Raw genomic sequence first — 20,873 nt, forward strand, 5'->3', positions numbered from 1 at the left:
CATTTTATACTTAAGATATAATCTCTTGGAGAAAACTTTAAAACAATAACCTGAGACTTGGCAGTTTTATCATCCAAGCTATTGGGCTAAGCTTCAAGTTACTAATCCCTTGAGGAAAAAGCACAGCCAGGAGACAGCTAAAACGAGCTTAAGAATGTATATAGTCATTTTACTATAAATGGCTACTTCAGAACCATTTTATTTGACTTTGACTTTTTAAAGGCAAGATAAGCCATTACACATTTTGGACACATTTGGAAAACAACTTGTCAATCTATCTTGTGAAAAGAAGATGCCTCTGAAAATTCATCCTACTGGTGAAAGGGAAAAAAAAAAACCAACTACCACCCACATTTTGGCTATCACTGAAAGCCAAGCAGAAACCTCCTGTTATCAAGGAAAATTACTGCTTATTATATGGTATTACACAGTTTACAGAAACTGCAAGTGCTCATTACAAATTGAATAGCACACGTATCGTCAGAGAGGGCAGCCAGGGCCACAGCACAGGCACCCAACAAAACCTGCTCCATTTGCTCAGCCTCCCTTGGCCAAGGTTACTGTTTCCAGTACAAAGGTAACAAAGAAGTGGACTGAGGGTGCAGGCTGCAATCCTGGCATCTCCGGGAAGATCTCTGCTCAAAGGCACACCTGAACTTCCCTCCAGCAGGCTGAAGGGAGAAGGAGTGATCTTTATTTATCCACCAAGGCTGAGCCCACTCGTCTATGTAGTATGTGTTTCCAGATTTAACATGCTGCTTGCTCCTGTAAATGTCATCCCTACTGATATGCTCAGAGAAGATCTGATCTCGCTAAGTGTGTCAGAATCCACAAATGCCTCTATTGACATTTGGATCAAGGCCCCTCGGCCACTACTTGTCCAGAGCTGACTGGGAAGCTCTGCTAATGAACCCGTGAGAGGAGGGAAGCACCCAGCACAGTGATCGAGAGCAGTGGCAAAAATACGTCTAAGTTACAGACGGATCAATGATGCATTTTTGAGTTAACATGGGTCTATGCCCCACAGATTGAGGGTTTTAGCAGGGCGATGATTCAGTATGAACTGAATGATAATCTTAGTTAAAAAAGCGACAAAAGGAGAAAATAGTGCCTGAGAATATCAGTTGTTCCATCCACAAATACGAACAGCTTAGAAGACTGCGCCCTGTGCTCCCTTCTCATCTCCTCAGAAATTTATGGTTAATTAATATTAATGTAAGAATATGACATTAAAGCAATGTGAAGGTATAAATTTGAAAATCAGACTAGAAATCCAAAAATGAATGCATCTGTAATTGTAGATCACAGTACATGCCATGTCTTACTAAAAACTTGATTACTACATGAACTTACTGTGGCTCTCTGTCCTTGCAGGGCAATATACCCACATCTCCGTGCACCTGATGCTTTTAGTCGGTCCACCTGAAGTACCGACAAACAGGCAGGGGCTGTGGTAAACAGGCTCAGTGGTGCTATGAGACCATGAACTTTGGAATCATGTCCTCTTGTTAGTTTAAACCTGTGATCTCGAGATTAGATCAGTGTAGGTCTGGATTTTTATTTTAATTAGGAAAAAATCTGAGAAGATTCAGAAACGTGAAACAAGCTTCTCCCCTACCCCCAGCACACCCTAGAGAAAAGACTATATATTTCAAAGCTCTGGCAGTCTGAATTTCTATTAAATTTATCTATCCTCTGCCAAATCCTACAGAGAGTTCAGTAACTCCTTAGAGAATTAGTAAGGAAAAAAGAACAATATAAACAAGTTACTTTCATCTGATAGCAGCAGTACCAACACTGCTGCCTTCCTTGGCCTAGGATCACCCCCCCCCAACAAGAAACTTACACTAAAGGCTTTAAGAACCGGAAATGAGGAAGCAGGGGACCAGAGGAAAACCAGAGCACTCTAGGAGAAGTTTCATGTGCAACTCTGCCTTGAGGAAGAAGGATGAACAAGGTGACAGCACAGCCACATTACTGACAGTACAGACTCTTTTGCTAGGTTTAGGTTTATTATGTGGGCTCCGCACTGCTGTATAAATTTGGATAAAGAGGTGAAAAGTGTATGACCAGAAAGCACTCACTAACTCCTTCCAAAACATCTGGTAAATGTGTGCAATTCCAGATGATCACCACTCTGAAACTACACTTCAAACTTTGTAAGAAATGTTTATTACTGATACTCAGTACGTAATTTACAACCACCACGGTGAAATTCACTTACATTCCATTTCAAGGGATCATGAAAAGAAAATGTCAACTGTGGGGAAAATATGCTTTACGGTTCTTGGCTTAAAACAGAGGAAAAGCACACATGCAAGTATCTTTTAGTAGGAAGAAACAGTCTAATAAATGGTCTAATGAACAGTGTAATGATTTTTTAAAAAGTAGGCAACAGGAAGAAAAAGGAAGAAAAACAGGAGCTAATGACTCTAAATATGGGTAATGAAACCCTAGGTAATCTGGTGAAGAGACTATAATTTTAAAACCAACTTTTTAAGTATGTATTATGATACAGCTAATATGCTGGTCAAATTAATATCATGTGGAGGAAGTAGTAGTGATAGCAAGGTAGGAAATTATATGAAAATACAAGTGGATTTCTTTGTAATCTATAGTCTTCATCATACCTTCTAGTAGGTGAGTCCACTGACTTGTACATTTATGTGATTTTTAAATCTGAAGTTCCTAAGTCCCTTTTGTTGGTAAAACACCATTTTTTCCCAGCTATAATGTGGGCGAGTACTAGGTGGTTAGGCTGAAATGATTTTTATCAGAAAAATTTTCTGATAAAATTTCTGATCATGTCTATATTCTTACAGCCCTTATGTATATGCTTTTTACTATGGTCTTATAGACCATACAAAATTCCAGGCAAAGGGGACTCAATCAGGAGAACTGGGTTCTAATCTGAACCCTTCCATTAAATGAGGACTTGAGAAAGGCACTTGTGCCTTCAGTCTCAGATTCTCATGTGTAAAATGAGAGGCTTGGACTCTGATTTCCAAGGTACGTTGAGTTACAATATTTTATGACTATAGGATCCTGTTTTGTAAGTTACACTCTGTGTGTGTGTGTGTGTGTGTTTTGTGATGTTTCCCAAATGTTCAGAAGTTGTGTACAGTCTGTAAGTTCCTTCAGAGGAGAAATGTCTTCCTGTCTCCTCAGTATTTTCCTTCTCAGCCTCTGCACACTATAGTCACTCAACAAATATAACTGAATCAAAGTTGTGGGGCTATGCACTTGATGACAGACCTACCAACTACAGGCTATTCTGGAGACATCTGGCCCTGTACTTCCAAGGGAGGTAGACACCATTGCACCTTGAAAAATGGCTAGATTTTTAAAAAGCAAACTTTCTCCCAGCCAAGCCCCTTGATTTTCTCCTTTCTCTGAAACAGACCCAAGAAAAAGTGAATGTTACCAACTTATACGTAAACAAATTATAGTAGGCATTCAGCTAAAGGAGCAGTTACTTGTATTTGGGAGGAGAAAGATCAAGGAAGACCTCAAAGAACATTTCTGGTTGGATCTTGAAGGGAACAGAGGACAGGTAGAGACCTGAAGATCAGCCAGCGGAAATAAAGATAATTAGCTGATCTAAAGCACAGACTCATTTGGCAACAGTAACTGGACCAGACTGAAAGGAAAGTAGGAAATCTATAAAGAGAGAAAATAAATGAGACAAAGATTAGAAAGTTTGGAGAGAGTCAGAGAGATACGGTAATTGTATATTTGAAATCTGGACATGAGGCCTAACAGTGGGACAGAATATTTGAAAATAAGATATTTGGGGAAAGCTGGTCATGTAGAGACAGAAGATGATGCAGGCGAGGATCTGAGGCTTTTCTCAGTAGACCCCTGGAGGTGCCTGTACAGGGGCATAAGACATCACAGCCAGACCAACCTGGCAACAGTGTTCCGGACACCAGAACAGCAATGATGTAAACAAAGTAGAGATGGAGGGAAATGCACTGGAGGCTACTATAATACTCTGGGAGAGAAGTATGAAAGTCTGAGTTAAGATGGAAGCAATGCAAATAGAAATAAGGAAGAAATGGTGCAAAAGAAAAGACACAGTACCCGACTAGTTATGGAGGGCAAGGGAGAGGAAGGAGCCAAAGGGGTAAGAGATGCTTGAGAGAAGTTTTATTACCATCAACAGGAGCAGGGACATCAAAAGAGAGGAACTGCTCTATGGGGAAAGACAACAATGAGCCTAGTTTTCGACAAACTGAGTTTGATAAGCCATCCTAGAAGGGGCCACCATTTAATAGAAAAATAGGAATGAAAAAGACCCCTGAAGCCAAAAGAATGAATCAGACCGCCAAGGAAGAGTGCTCTTTTAGCTCTAAAAATGAATTCTATGTGCATGCTGAACATCTGAATTCATAGGAACAGTCTCTCCTCCCGCCCCCCCCCCCCTTTTTTAAAACATAGGAAGAAAACACCAGCCTCTTAGCACTCTGGGATCGAGCTGGATCAGGGCTAATTGGGCATGACTACTGAGACAGCACTTCTTATTTCCACCGGGACAAACAGAGACAGGCCACTCGAAAAAGACATCATCAGAACTACACTGACTTTCTTTCCTGCAGCCTTTGCTCCCTGACCAACAAGTAGGCTCTGCTTTCCTTTTTTTTTTTTTTTTTTTTTTTTTTGCAGACCACATGCTGACCATTCATTTTTATACAGGGATTTCTATGACAGCTGCTTCTCTGGTGTCTCTAGGCTCTCAGATTGCTTGCCTCCTTAGGGTTATGTGACTCTGACTAGAGGCCCATGAGGGGCAGTTTGCATGGCTTTATTGGCAATGTCTGTCTCAGGGAAGGGGTTAATCAAGGCTTGGCCATGGTAAGGGGTGCCTCCCAAGCACCTCTCTGGACCCCTTGCAAGCCATCCTAAAACCATGGGAAGGATCCAGAGCTCCAGAATTTCAGAGCAAGGTCTGTTCTGTTGGACAGACTACCTTGCTGGGAAAGGCATAGGGAAATGCCTTGACAAGTGGTTAAGAGTTCCTCTCCAGAGATTAAGGCAGTTCCCTCCTCTTTATTTAACTTTTTACCCTGAAAATCCAGAGAAACAACTGAAACATATTAACCTGACAAATTTGAGATTTTAAATCAAATCAATTTCCAAAGTGAACGGGGTGCAGCTGGCAAACAGTTTTTAAAGCACTCAGCCCTTCCATAAAGAAAAACTTTAAGAGTGTTTAAGAGTGTTTAAAAATAAAGTAACCAATCCAGCCAGTAACCCATCTCAAGTGATAAACTGTTACAGGGGGATCCAAGTCATTAAGTGAGGGGCAAGGATAGATGTGGAGGCCAGAGAAAACTGAACCTCTGGCAATGACTGAATCTGTGGAAGAAGGCTATAAATAAATCAAGGATGAGAGACCAATAATAGATTAATAAAGAGAAGTTGGGAAGACACATACCTAGTCTAAAAGGACTACATTATCAGGTCAACGAGCAACTTTAATTTCCTCCCACAAACTCCTCCTTGTTCTATGTGACAGCACTTAAGCTGGGATGGACAGATGTCCTAACTGAGCCTCATGCTGACAACAGCTCCAGACGGTAGCAGGACAAAGAAGCCAACAAGTATGCATGACTGGCTATTCATTCAGACAACAGAACAACTGCTAGGTCCTTGCTAGGCTACCATGGGTAAGAGCGAGTAGAGCAGGCCAGATGCCTGCTCCGATGGAGCTTATGTTCTAGTAGGGAAGAACTACCATAACTGAATAACCACGCTAGGGAAAGTGTCAGTGCAAACTGCAGTATCAGCTGTGAAGGAAAGAAGCTCAGCTCTATGACAGAAAACAGCAAAGCAATGGTTGAGATGGGTGGTCAGGGCAGACTTTCCTGAGAATGTGGCCTTGAGCTGAGAACAAAAGGATAATAAGGGTTAACCAGACAAAGGGCAGGGGTGTGGGCTCCAGAGGCCATGGCATGTGCAAAGGCTCTGTGGGAAGGCAGAGCATGAGGTGTGGTGGGACAGGGCAGGAAGCTCGGATGATGTGAGCACAGGTAGAGTGATGCAGAGTGAGTCTGGGGAGGCAGGAGGGGCCAGATAGTGCAGGCGCTCCAGGCCATGGGAAGACTGTGGTCTTTACCCCGAGAGCAGGTAAGGGTTCTAAGCAGGTATAATACCAGAGTTGTGCTTGAAAAATGCCACTCTGGCTACAGTAAGTGAAGTAAACTTGAGGGAGGGTACAGAGAGAATAGGGGAGGCAGTTAGCAGAGCAGAGGAGAGAGGAGAGAGATGATGATGGTTGGACTAGGTGGTCTTGATTGATTTTTGTCATTTGGAATATAATATTAATACAAAAGCTATTTCCATAATAAAAGGAAAATCTTTCTGACCATGTACATTTTAAGTGTGCTCACACAGTTCACTGAGAAACTCTTACTGAGGTTTGCTTTATTTATTTATTTTTTTATAATAGGTGTGGAAAAATTATTATCCTCACAGAATAACGTGGCTCCTGGGTTAAGCAAGGAAGAAGGAAAATTGTTCTCAGCTTCTCCCTCCTGATCGTTTGCTATCTGGGGGATTTCATTTCCTTCCAGCACCTTCACCTGTCAGATGTTCTGGGTGGGGATGAGCCTCTTTGCCAGCGGTCCACAGAACCTGCAGATAGCTCTAAATTTACAACTCAGGTCACACAGTAGCATCAAAATCTACTTTCCACGTGGCTTCCAACACAGGGGTAAATTTTTCCATAAAAACTTTCTGCAATACAAAAGATAAATCCCTTCTCCATATGTGCAGGGAAGAGTGACTGATTCCCTTTTGATATTTTTTACTCCAAAATATTCTACTCCTGGTACTTCATAACCCCATAATCAACAGTTTGATTAACAAGTGTCTCCAAGTCTGGTGTCTCAGACAGACACCTTCTACAGGGCAGGCTCTCATATGGCATCATAACCCAGGGGCCTGCCAGTACAGACTTGTCCTCTGTATGTGTTTTATCTGACTTCTGTTATTCACCCCACCGCACCCTGCTTTTTTTTTCTTCCATTCCTCTTACAGGTACATGTTTCTCTATCATTCAAGTTCTAAAACTCTTGAAAAAAATTAATACCAACGTTTGCCCTTTAAAACAAATACAGGAAAGAACATGACTAGCCTTCTTCATTACTGTCAAATGCTGTGTAGAAACTGGAATTAAGTATGAAAAGAGAAAAATAAAATCTCCTTTGAACATTTTAAAAGTGACAATTACACAAGCAGAGCCCATTAACTGGCTCAACACTTCAAGCAGCAAGCACACTCCTCCAAGCGCACAGAGAAGGGGGTGTAAGGAGAGCGGCCCATCTGTTACCACAGCAGACTCACGGGAAGGTGATTATTTCAATACAGGCCCAATCTGACAGCCAAGAGCTACCATTCCATCCCACAAACTAAAACTTGACACTAAATATGAACTTCTCATCAGCAGTGTCAGTAGTGAAGACATTTTCTCTTTTAAAACCCACATTTTTTCTATTGCATCACATTAGTGACCCCATGTCCTCGACACACAACCCCCAGGTCACACAGTTAGCAGTGACCTCCTGGAACCAAGCCAGGATTTTCATTTGTTAAGTGTCAGCTTTCACAATTTTATCACTAACAATGGCAAAGAAGATGCAGGCAAGGTAAACAGTCTAGGCTTAAACATCCCGTTTTTCAATCTTGCTACACTTTGGCTGAGTTTACTCAGGCTGTAACTGTCCACCTTTAATTTACCCCGTTGTCCTCAACCACTGCAGCACTTAGAGAAGGAATCATGACTCCTTGTTCTAAGATTCCTAGCGAATAAATAGCTCCAGCTCTAGAAACAGACCCCAGAACAGAACGCTGCCCTTCCCCAGGACTAGATGACAGTATATTTAGCAAGGAGGACGCTGCTCCTCAGACAGGAATATCGTCATGCTGAAGCTGACCCCACAGAGGACTTTCCAGGTGACATGAGACTGTCAAAGCGCTTCTCAGGGAAGGCGCAGGGAAGAAATGTTCAGTTAGAAGGCTGCAGAAATGCCTGATCCAAGATGGTGCTCCAAGGTCTCAAGTAGGTCAGGCCTCGCTGAGTGGGGAAACCCAGAAGGGAATGGACCTCTGAAGTCCTGGGGAAAGGCGAAAGGAAGAAGTGCTCTTGGAGAACTGAGATCTAAGAGGCCCAAGGGGAGAAGCACAAGGAAAATGTGGCTCAGGTGTCCTTTTCAGGGAAGCACTTGTGCTTAGGGTAAGTGGCTTCAAGGTTCTGAAAAGCTACTAGGATATTGCTATGTATAGCACTTATTTAATTTCTTTAATTTATTGCTGACAGTAAATAAATCATGCCACTCTGCCAGCATATGCTACTCAAATAATGGCAAGGACAGATGTCTACAAAACATTTATGGCTGCAGCTAGAAGAAAAAATCTTTTTCAAATGAGGTTTTCGTTTTGATTTTAAAAGAAGTACATGTAAATTGGTCAAAAATGAAGGAAAGTAGAAATAATATCCCTAATCCCAATATACAAAGTCAACCATTATTAACATTTTGGCATATTTCCTTTTGGCTTCCTTCTTCCATAATTTTTTTCCCTACTTAGGATAGTACTTCCATAATTTTATATCCTGCTTAAAAACCTTACTATAAAAGTATTTTTTTAAGTTATTAAAAATTCTTTACAACATCATTTTTAATGAACACTTAGGCTGGAGAAGAAAACTTACTCAAAGGGGAATCTGGATAGTATATCTGGCACGCAGTTTGTGAGAAAATTAGGCTAAAATCTAGAAATACTAGGTAGTTCCAGATTGTGACCACAGAATTCTCCAGTGGAAAAAGAATTTTCGGTATTACCCAATTTTTGTACCTTTTCTATTTGCTAAAATGTTTGCCAAGGGCACAGTCTTGGACAGATGATGGCTGCAATCACTAAGACTTTGGCAGGCAGAGTTATCAGTCAGTGGGACCATGACAAAGTAAAGAGATGGTTAAAAAAAACGAATATGAATGAGGTCAATGTACAAGGAGTACGTGCTGGCAGGAGACAAGACAGCTACATAACACAGGAGAAGTGCAGCCAGGCACAGGAATGAAAGGAAAAGGACGTGGGACCCTGGGGAGTATCAACAGTCCATGCAGAAGAGCTTTTGAGAATTCAGGTTCAAGATGGCCAACATTACAGGCACATTTTCCTTCCTCCCTTCCTAGAAGCCAATAAGGTGACATCAAAGAAATACAAAGGGAATACATTCATAAAAGTGTTGCACACTGGAGGGAAGGCTATTAGCAAATCAAGATTTTGTTGAATTTCTAGAAAATGGAGGTGGATGAAATATTATTCATAAAACTGAAGGGAATTGGGCAGATTTCCATATAGAAGCAAACTGTGCAGGAAGGAAAAAAAAATGACCCACTTTCAGCCGTATCATTGTGAAATTTAAGACCCTCAAGGATGAAAAGATCCTAAAGGCTTCTATAGGGAAAAATAAATTACTGCAAAGAATAAGAATCAGATTATATCAGATTTCTAATCAGTAACATTAGATGCTAGCTGGCAATAAAGCCAAGCTTTCAAAACTCTGAAGAAACTATACCCAAACTATACTTCAGGCATGTAAGTATTCTGAAAATTTGGTTTCCATATACTCTTTTTGAAAAAAATGTACTATAGATTTACTCTGTCCAATGCCCATGAGGGATCTTCTTAACTAAGACCCAATCAAGCCACACTTGGCTTCAAATTCACCCAAGAGAGATAGGAGGAAACACAGAAGAAGAAGGGTAGCAGCAGGCATTTCTCCTCAGGGGGAGTCCTTGCAGCAGTCCACATGACTGTGCAGGAGCTGTTCCAACTGGTGACAGCTCAGGTGAGTGTACAAGACTCACACTGGTAAGTGTGGAGCCACTCTGGCCTAGAATTCTAAATCAAAAGTACTATCTTTCATAATAGCTCCATAAACATTGACCCAGAACTTTCATCACACTGAGAAAACCCAAAGCTATGACTTCCAACCAGATTCCCAGGCCAGATGCAATTTACCAATCGGGGTAATTTTTATCATAAGCAATGTTGCCTATGTCAGCCACAGCTGACATTCTACCTCTGTCAGGTCTTCAAGGAGACAGATCTAGAAAGGTAACTGGGATCAAGATCAGTATCTTTCTTCAAAGGAAAAAGCATTACCCTTTTATCCACATTCTACAAAAAGAAAAAGAAATCCAAGAAACAGTGGAATCAACCTAGACAGAAAAAAAAAATTAGGATCACAGCTGTAGAGTACGCCTAGGAAGCAGTCTGTTCAACCAATGATGGGAATGTAAACTGGTGCAGCCACTATAGAAAACAGTATGGAGGTTTCTCAAAAAACTAAAAACAGAACTACCATAAGACCCAGCAATTCCACTCTTAAGTATATATATATATCAAAAAAAAACTTCCCCAAAAAACTAATTTGAAAAGACATGTGTATCCCAATGTTCAAAGCAGCATTACTTACAATTGCCAAGATATGAAAGCATCCTAAGTGTTCATCAACAGATGAATGGATACAAAAAAGAATGCGACAATGAATATATGTATGTTCATGTATAACTGAAAAATTGTGCTCTACACTGGAAATTGACACAACATTGTAAACTGACTATAACTCAATAAAAAAAAAAACAGATGAATGGATAAAGAAGATATGATGCATATATACACAATGAAATACTAACTCAGCCACAAAAAGGATGAAATATTGTCATCCTCAGCAACATGCATGGACTTGGAGGGCATTATGTTAGGTGAAATAAGTCAGACAGAGAAAGACAAATACTGTATGCTATCACTTATATGTGAAATCTTAAAATACAACAAACTAGTGATTATAACAAAAAGAAACAGACTCACAGACAGAGAATAAACTCGTGGTTACCAGTCGGGAGAGGGAAGAGGGAGGGACAAGATAGGGGTAAGGAACTAAAAGGTACTAACTAATATGTATAAAATAAGCTACAAGGACATAGTATACAGCACAGGGTGGTATATAGCCAATATTTTACAATAACCATAAATGGAGTATAACCTTTAAAATTGTGAATCACTACATTGTACACCTGTAACTTACATAATATTGTACATCAACTATACTTCAGTTAAAAATAATTAACCAATGGACAACAAGTATGCTTCAGAAGCTTCTGTAACAGGAAAAAGAGGCAATAAGGAACTCCCAAGAAAATTAAAAGTTGCCTAATATGAAGCTATTTATCATTTGTGGAATAATTCTGAGCACTTGTAAGAAAACCCAATCTGTGATATGAACACAGTACAATTCTTCCAAGAGGGACACAAGTTTAGTGACATAGAGCAGCACCACCCTCACTACAGACTCAATGAATTACCAGATCTGTGGTGAACAATGTTTATATAATCATAATATTATAATAAGTTCTTAATGTTTTTCCCTTTTCAGGATCAATTTATAGCCAACACATGGAAGATTTAACTGTAAGTTAAAAAAAAAGAAAATATCGTAAATCTTCACAATGTCAATATGGTGGGACAGCTAATAGATGAGAGACAGAGGGAAATGTAAGGGGGGTAATCTCTTCCTTAACATAGTAAGGAGTCAAGAAATACTGCCCACAATTGATGGATCAAAAAATAGAGGTGTAAGTATATTGTTTAATTTTAAAAGGTAATTAATAGCAGAACTAAAAATAAAAACACAATTCACAAAAAAATGAGGAGTCGTTAAAGTGAGCTAAATTCTTCATTTTTTTTTATAGCAAGGAGTCAGTATAGTTGATAAACTAATAAACAGAGATATAAAAATATTTATAATCGAGAAGTTACAAAAACTTAAAAGAAAAAGTCAAAAGTAGTTATTTCTGAGGAATGAAACAAGATAGGAAGGTAAAATTTTACTTTTCGCTTATATCTTTTTTAATTGTTTAAACTAATTTTCCATGAGCATGTTTTACATTTATAGTAAAAAAGCTGATGTTAGTATCTTACTATACTGGCATGTATTTAGGGTTCACCAATTTAGAAGACAGTAGAGAAAAGCAACCAATGATTGCAATGTAAAGTCTTGTGAAATAAAGCTAAAGGGTACAGGAATAGATGATGTGAAAAAAGAGGGGTAAGAAGTAATTTTATAAAATCAGTTAATACATTTGTGATAACATGAATAATCCCTGCAGGCACTATGCTAAGTGAAATAACTCAGAGAAAGACAACTTATTGTATGATCTCACTTATATGTGAAATCTTAAAAAAAAAAAAAAAAAAAAGAACTCACAGAAACAGAACAGATTGATGGTTGCCAAGAGCTGGGGTGTGGGGGAAATGGGTGAAGGTGGTCAAAAGGTACAAACTTTCAGTTATAAGATAAGTAGGCTCTGGGGATGCAATGTACAGCATGATGACTATAGTTAATAATATTGTATTGCATATTTCAAAGTTATAAGAGAGCAGATCTTAAAAGTTCTCATCATATGAAATAAAATCATAACTAGGTAAGATGATATATGGTAAACTTATTGTGGTGATCATTTTGTAATATATACATGTATCAAATCATTGTGTTGTACAACCTAACCTTATATAATGTTACATATCACTTATACCTCAATAAAGTGGAAAAAAACAAAATCAGTCAATATAAAAACAGGGTTATCTAATAGAAAATGAGCCTTTATCCTGAAAGTAAAACAAGATAAGCTCCAACTGTAGCAGAAAGCACTTAGTATACCAATAAAGGAAACTATCCCATCCCAGGACTTCCAGGGAGACATCAGAGAATCTCATTCCCTAGGTCTTTGTCAGAGGACAGCAAAAATCTGTCCTGTAATTTCCTGAGTAGGGGTAGAATGCTATCAAGAGGCAGGGCTATGCGCTTTAAAAATCCTATAGAATTTCACTTATAACATGACTCACATACTTTATTTCAATAAAAAAAAACAGATTACAATTCTCGAAGCTAATAGGATCCTCTCTTGAGGACTGCTCTGGAGTACATCAGTTAGAAAGGAAAGGCTTTCTTCTTTTATCATCTGCATATCTTCTATTATATCTCTTAAGACCTAACCTCAAAAATGGGAAGCACAACAGATTCAGGTTATGCCTATAAGCATAAAATCATAATCTTTGGCTCCATTGATTCCTAGAAAGTTAACAGGCATTTGCCTTCTTGCTACTACTCTTATTTTTCTAATATTTGTTTATTAATTTGTAAAACACTTAAACTGCTATAGTATTTAAGTGCTAACATGCAAGGTTAAAAACATTTAAATTATTGAAACCCACCAACTAATGGAAACAAAAAATGAGAAAGAGGGAAAAAAAGATGTTGATGACTTAATGCAAAGCTACTAGGAGATGCTCTAATGAGTGAATGAGTTTTTGAATCAAGAAAGAACCCATTTAAACAAGTATAAAATCATTATGATATGTACCCTGTCAGTGGTCAACCAGTTCTTGTTGAAAACCCAACTGCATAACATCTTCAGCAGAGTGACATAAAAGAGATGAGGAATCCAATTTATAACACATAAAATGACAGAAGAGATGGGTGATGGTAACTAGTGACATGTATAAAAGATGAGGAAACAGACGGTCTGGTCTATGAGCCGTATACCCAATAAGCAATGACTCTGGAATGATAAATGGGGGTTGTTCATGAGCCCCTTCCTACTATATAAAAAGGGTTCTGAAAAAGGTTGGAAGTAAGTGAATCACTTCATTTCCCGGTTTTCACCCTCTGGCTTGGTTTAGTTGAGCAATGCTTTGGGTACTAGGAGACACTGTGGTACAGCAGAAAGAGCCCTTCATTTCCTCTTTCATAAAGTGAGGACAAAACCCCACAAGGTGTTTTGTATTCAAGACAGAATGAGATAAAATACATGAAAGTAAAGGAATACTAGTTACTAAATAATTGTTAGTTTTCTTATTCTATGGTAGAGATGGCCACAAGATTTGTGCTCCACTGAGAAGCAGCTGCCCAGCCAGGAACTGACTACATGTCCCAGTCCTACAAGCATCTAGTGTGGCAACGAACTGGTTCTCCCCAGTGGAACGCAAGTGGAAGTGATGTTCACTACACCCAGACCAAGCCTGTTCAGAACCAGGTAGACCTTCTCTCTGCTCTCTCCCCATCTGCCAGCTAGATGCAGATGATGCTGATGAGGCCCTAGATGATGGCAGAACCACAAGAAGGAAGATGCCTGGGCTCCTCAGTCATCTATGCAGAAGAGCTACCTGACAACAAGGAGCACCTATATCGACTGTTCCATGACTGAGAAATATACTATGGTGTTAAGCCACTGACATGTTGAAGCCACTATTTGTTATAGCAGCAAGTGTTACCCTAACCAATATAAAGATGCTGTATAATCACTATAATAATAATGGGGAGAGGGATAAATTGGGAGTTTAGGACTAGCAGATACAAACTACTACATATAAAATAGATAAACAACAAGGTCCTAATGTATAGCACAGAGAACTATATCCAATATCTTGTAATAACCTATAATTAAAAAGAACATATATATGTATAACTGAATCATTATGCTGTACACCAGACACTAACACAAAATTGTAAATCAACTATACTTCAATTAAAAAAAATAATGGTGAGGATGTCAGACATGGCATCAAACAAGCCATCAATAATGCTATTATGAAATCTTGAAAAGATGTTTAACATCATCAGCCATCAGGAAAACGCAAATCAAAACCACAATGAGATGCCACTTCACTCCCACTAGGATGGGTATCAACAAAAAGATAGACAATGACAAGTACTGACAAGAATGTAGAGAAACTGAAATCCTGATATATTGCTGGTGAGAATGCAAAATGGGGCAGCTGTTGTGGAAAAGTTTGGCAGTTCCTCAAAACTTAAACTCAGAGTTACTATGAGACCCAACAATTCTATTCCTAGGTATATACCCAAGAGAACTAAAACATATGTTTATATAAAAACTTGTACAGGAATGTCCATGGCAGCAATATTCATAATAGCCAAAAAGTAGAAACAATTCCAATATTCATAAACTGATAAATGGGATAAACAAAATGTGCTATATATATTCCCATATGATAGAATATTACTTGATCATAAAAAGGAATAAAATACTGATACATGCTATAACACAAATGAACCTTGAAAACATTATACTAAGTGAAAGAAATCTGGAACAAAAGATCACATACTATTTGATTCCATTTATATGAAGTGTCCAAGATATGTGAATCCACAGCAACAGAAAGTAGATTATTGGGTGCTGGGGATGTGGCAGCTGGAGAGAACCAGGGAGACAGCTAATGGGTAGGTTTCTTTTGGGGGTGATGAAACTGTTTTGGAACATAAGATTGTGATGATGGCACAATTCTGTGAATATACTAAAAACCACTCAATTGTACAATTTAAAATGGTGAATTTTATGGTATGTGAATCATATCTCAATTAAAAAAAAACCAAAACTCTCAGATATTTGCTTTATCTTACCTCCCAGAGAATCTGGCTCTACACAAAAAGTCACTGAGCTCTTTTCAGATAATGACTGGGAAAAGGTATGAGGGAAACTTCTAGGAGGCTGTAAATGTGTTAATTTTAATCAAGCAGTGGTTAAATCCATTCTTAGCATGATTCTCAGCTGGTCAGAACTCACAGAATCCTTCCTCTTGGCTTCCTACAACCAGATAAGCTCAAACGGAGCCCCAACGCCATATGCATGAAATGCCTGTTTCCTATGGAGACCTAAGATAAACTTTCCTTAGTTTAGGTAACAGTGTAACTAACACAGAGATGAGGGTGGGGAAGAAGCTATAGTCTGAGAATACTACTAAAGCATGTATTCCATCAGCAAAAATTTCTAAGTAAGAAAAAAGTCCTGAAGGAGTAGGGTGGGATGTGGGGGGAGGGCTCCAGAGAGGATTGCAAATGGAAAGTGTCTTTTTCCCCCTCTACTTAAAAGGGAAAATATGTGCCATTTTTAAGTGTCAAGTTCAAACCACAAAATAAGGAAAGTGTCTTCAGTCATCTAAAGTAAATTCTCATTCAAGTACTTAAGAGTCAAAACTAAAGTAAAGGCTCATCAGAATGTTTTAACCTTCAAATGAGAATATAATTTGGTGATTCTGTGAATTTTCACTGAAACATTCTGGGCCCATTGGAAAGACCATCTTTTAAACTGGCAAAAATTCCTGAAGGAAAGTAACTTACTTGCAGGAGACTTTGGTTCTGTCGGCTACCATGGTCCACTGCTGCTGGTTGGTGGAAACCTCAACGTAGTAGCTATAGCTCCGATCATCACAGTCCCACAGTAATAACCTAAACAGAGAGAAAACATACAAATGCTGTGAATGTCCTTCCTGGCTGTTTCCTTGGGTTGAAGGCATGAGGGGATCCATGTCTAGTCTGTCCCTCCTACTTGTCTCCTTTGCCCACACACTTCCAGGACTAAAGAGAAAAAGTGAATCCCCAACAAAAGTATGATGGGAGAAGGTAGAGTCAGTCTGCAGTGAGAGGCTTCTCTCTTTAGGTATTTATTTTCACAAGTCACCCAATCCCGGGCAGCCTCTGTCCTCCAAGTGGCAAAGGTATTCAGATTGGCTTCTCAGGGAGAAGATGTCCCCAAATCCTCCCTCCATACTCCTCCAGCTCTCATCTCCAGTTGGCTGGGCTGACCAAAGGTAACATCCTTGAGTCCACTGTTCATGGGGGAATCTATGCTTTCTAACTTAATAACTAGTATGCCCCAGGAACCTTAATCATGTTTCCAGGTTCCTTCTCATTCTTACCAAAATGTCTGCATGGCTTTGGTAAGATTATCTGATTGGCAGATACAGGCAAACGTATATTCGTAAGTAAAAATTTCTTATTACCTAAAATTGATTCTCTTGGTCCTTCTTATGCCCCCTTTTAGCCCAGATAAGAACCTAAGCATTGCCTATGTGATTCTACTTAAATGAAGATCAACAGAGACTAAATTTATCTATGGTGACAGGAACCAGAATAGTAGTTTCCTCTAGGAGAAGTAATGACTGGGAAAGAGTGAGGGAAACTTCTAGGATGCTAGAAATGGAATGATTTTCATCTAGTAGTGGTTACATGGCTATATACACGGAAATATTCACCAAGCTATACGTAAAGGTTTTGTGCACTGTGTATATGTATTTTTCCTCAATTAAAAGAACAGAATTATAAAAGAATCTAAATATTGTAATACAGGATCAGACTACAGTCCAGCATTTTGCTTCTGATAGTGCCACAGTGGTGAGAGATCATTGTTTTCTATAATTTCAGCCTCAAACGTCCCTCCTATACAAGATATCTATCTTATTGTTCTATAGTTGGTCGTGCGCATCTGTTTCCTCCAGCAGCCAGAACAGACAGTGAGCTCCCTGAAGACAGTGCCTATCATTTTTCCACACTTGGCATAGTGTCTCACACGTTGAGCCTACACTCAATGAATGTCTGCTGAGCAAATAGATTATGTGTAACAACAATAATGATGATGATGATTATTATCATAATGGCCAATATTTCTTTAATGCTCCCTGTGTACCAGGCCCTATATTAAATGCTGTATATAATTTATCTTATTAAATCCTTCCAAAAATCCTCTTAGCAAGCATTATTATTCTCATCAAATTATACATACATGGTGAAAGTAAGGCTTAAAGCTGTTAAGTAATTTGTCTAAATTTAGTTAGTGACAGTGGATACTGGGTTCCAACCTGGTGTCCTTACCAAAGCCCCTTTCTGTAATCTGCTGTCAAATGTTTCCTTTACTCCCAGTTTATGTATCTGGGTCATAGTTTACAACCTATTCCTCTAAAAAAGTACTTCATATCATTTCTCCTTAATCCTGCAATTACAATCAATGAAAATCCTTTCCACAAATTCAGTTTAGTGTCACCTATAAAGCTATCACTGAGGATGAGAAATGCTCCTGTGTTCTCCTTTCCCTTATCCTTTGTTCCTTGTTTTCAATTGCAATTTTGTTTGCTATCAATGATGAAATCCACACTAATCCACACTACCTAATATGATGGAATTCCTCTTTTAAGTAGAGAAAAGTGTTAGAAGGTTTTTGGAAAGCATAAACAGATGTATAATACTCTGTATACTACTGACTCCCTTGAACTCATCTGAGTATTTAATCTCTCAAAGTACTCTGAATCAATCAGACAGAAATCCACTCTATTGTTTTTAGTGTCCAATAATTCTCCTTTTAGATTATGCTAGTGTGCCTGATGAGAAAGTGAATCATTTTCCTCATTAGTCATTTCCTCAAATATTACTCTAGTCTCTCACAGCACTTTTATGCAGTTAGCCTGTGTTAATTTATATTTATGTTGAGTAACTTTAAAAAATGTAATTTTTGCTTCTATGTTTGTCTGCCTCTCAGAATGATTATAAGACTTTTAGAAAGACTGTTGATTTGTCTCTTTTTAAAAAATTCTACTCCAAACATACGGTCTCTGTTTATGGTGTATGTTCCATACATGTTCCAAGTTGAAATCATTCATAACTCTGCCAGCGTAGATCAAAACCAGGAAAAAACTTCAAAATAATTAACCATTCCTTTTATTTAATGCCTGTGATAACAGGCTTTTGGGGAGATGCTGTTGAGGCTGTCTGCCCAGTGGAATTTTGGATTATTTATGGAGAGCCAGGTTTATCATAATCCATCTCCTTCTGGATAATCATGAGTTAGTGTTTCTACCAGTGTACCCAAATGAAAATAATCAGTCCCTTTTGTGATAGAATCTAATCAGATCTTGAAATATTTCACGGAAAAAGACTGCCTCAAGGATATGAGATATGGAGAAGATAAAAGGAAGACCAATTATGAGTAAGTTTCATAAATACTCTAGTAGAGATTCTTGAAGTAATAGCAGATTAAAAGAATTTTTAAAGTTGTGCACATTGTGTCTCATAGTAACTTACTCTATAAAGTTCTCCAATTTCTTTCAGGGCAAAGTATTAATTTAAAATGAAGATAAAAAATAAAAATAAATAAAATGAAGATCACCTATAATTTCAGTAATTTTGTAAATACATACACATGGTGCAAATTGTTTATAACTTGCTTTTTTGCTTAATGACCTATTATAAATATCTTTTTTTTGGTATCATCAAATATTCTTCCTCATAATATGCACTGGTTCCACAGAGTTTCGTGAACTATTATTATATTTCATATATATAATATATATTATCAGCTATCTAAGTGTCCAGTAATAAGAGGATAATTTATTTAATAATAAATTATAGCTATGATAATATGTCATTATTATCAGAAATATATATATTAATAAGAGGCTAATTTATTAGGCTCTTATTACTGGACACTTAGGTAGCTGATAATATCGCACTGTTATGAAAATTCTGTGATGAACATTCTTAAGCTAAATCTATGGTTATTGCCTTTGAAAGTTTCTGTACGTGAAACTCCTGGAGCAGGGCTTGTGAGGCCTTGAAATGTATTACAAAACAGCTGCACACCTGTCACCTCTCCCCTTAAAAAAGTGTATCAATTTATATTCACACTACAGGTGATGTATAAAAATGCCTGTTTCTGTGCATCATCACCAATACTGTGTATTATCTTTTAAAATACTGCCAATTTGATAGATGAAATATATGTCATTATTTTAATTTGCAGCTTTTTACTTTTCACTGGACTTGAACATTTTGCCCATTTTCTTCATATATTTATTCTTTTGTTAATGACTTATAAGATGCCCTCTATATTTAAAGGATATTAACCCAATGCCTATCACAGTTTGCATGCTGAAGATACTAATTTTTATTAGCCTAGTCTATCGATCTTTACCTCAATAATTTCTCCCAGCCTAAATTCTTTTTTCTGAAGAGCAGCCAAATGCACATTCTGGTTGAGACATCTCCTTTCTATTCCTCTATTAAAGAGTCCCTGGGGACTCGAAATGTGGGGTCATCGTGACTCCTGAGTGGAAAACGGACACCGATGGATCTCAAATTGTCAAGCTAGGGCTCAGACTCACCTACACTTTGGAGTTTTTAAGAGGGATTCTAGTTCATGTGCCAGGATGTATATTTGCTTGGAATGTAGGCTTAGCCAGGAATGAAAACCCCTCTGCTGATTCGACTGAAAAAAAAACAAGCACAGCTCAAGGACACTAAAGGAAAAATTGACTCAATCTCCTTTTTTCCCATGGAGAGAAATTTTTTCTAATAAGGCACAACTGTAAAGCCCACCAAGTCCCTTCACTTCTTTCCCTGCCAGCAAAGTCTGCTCCTGTATCTCTGCACTGGCAACAACACAGAGATACTTCTGACTTATAATCTGCCAGAAAAGGTATGCCCAGTGAACTGGCCCAGGACAGACATACTCCTTCTGCCTTTAATTGAGAGTAGCTTCGTAAACATACCTCTGACATCTATACACCTCCCTCCGTACATCAGAAGCCGTTTTCAAAAGAGGCTGAATAAAGGAAGCTGCTAGCCAAGATCTACGGATGCAGATCAGGTCTGTGTTAGCAGTGGCCACAAACCCCTCTACCTAACAAGCATGGTGTGAAATGCCTGGTGATGTTAAATATTGTCTCCTCCATCTTCCTTATTCTCATTGTGGAGTTCCCCTGAAAAGCAGTGAAGTGCTGGGCTTTTTTTAATTGATTAGCAGATGTGATTTTGCTTACATCTTCCATAAATGCTCTGGCTGGCTGCATACCATTGATTACTGGGGTTCAGTTTACAGCAACTAATTGCTCTCCTTGCTGGTGTTTTGATACAAAATTCAATAACGAATATGTTTTCAAAACTCTTGTCTTTGTGGCTTGAGTCAGAAGTGACTTGAGGCAAACCCAGTGGACTGAGTTTTCCCTTCTTTAAAATA

General features: G+C 38.5%; 1 protein-coding gene across 2 annotated transcripts in view; it reads right to left on the minus strand.

The window, feature by feature from the left end:
* The window catches only part of BTBD9 (BTB domain containing 9), a 206,959-nt gene that overhangs the window by 49,864 nt on the left and 136,222 nt on the right, over positions 1 to 20,873 (minus strand). For both annotated transcript variants that reach the window (XM_032462990.1, XM_032462991.1), the window contains one exon: positions 16,208 to 16,315. In XM_032462990.1, coding sequence (XP_032318881.1) covers positions 16,208 to 16,315 — 108 coding nt within the window. The remainder of the gene's footprint in view (positions 1 to 16,207; positions 16,316 to 20,873) is intronic.

This window comes from Camelus ferus, chromosome 20, assembly GCF_009834535.1.
Source record: "Camelus ferus isolate YT-003-E chromosome 20, BCGSAC_Cfer_1.0, whole genome shotgun sequence".
Taxonomy (NCBI): Eukaryota; Metazoa; Chordata; class Mammalia; order Artiodactyla; family Camelidae; genus Camelus; species Camelus ferus.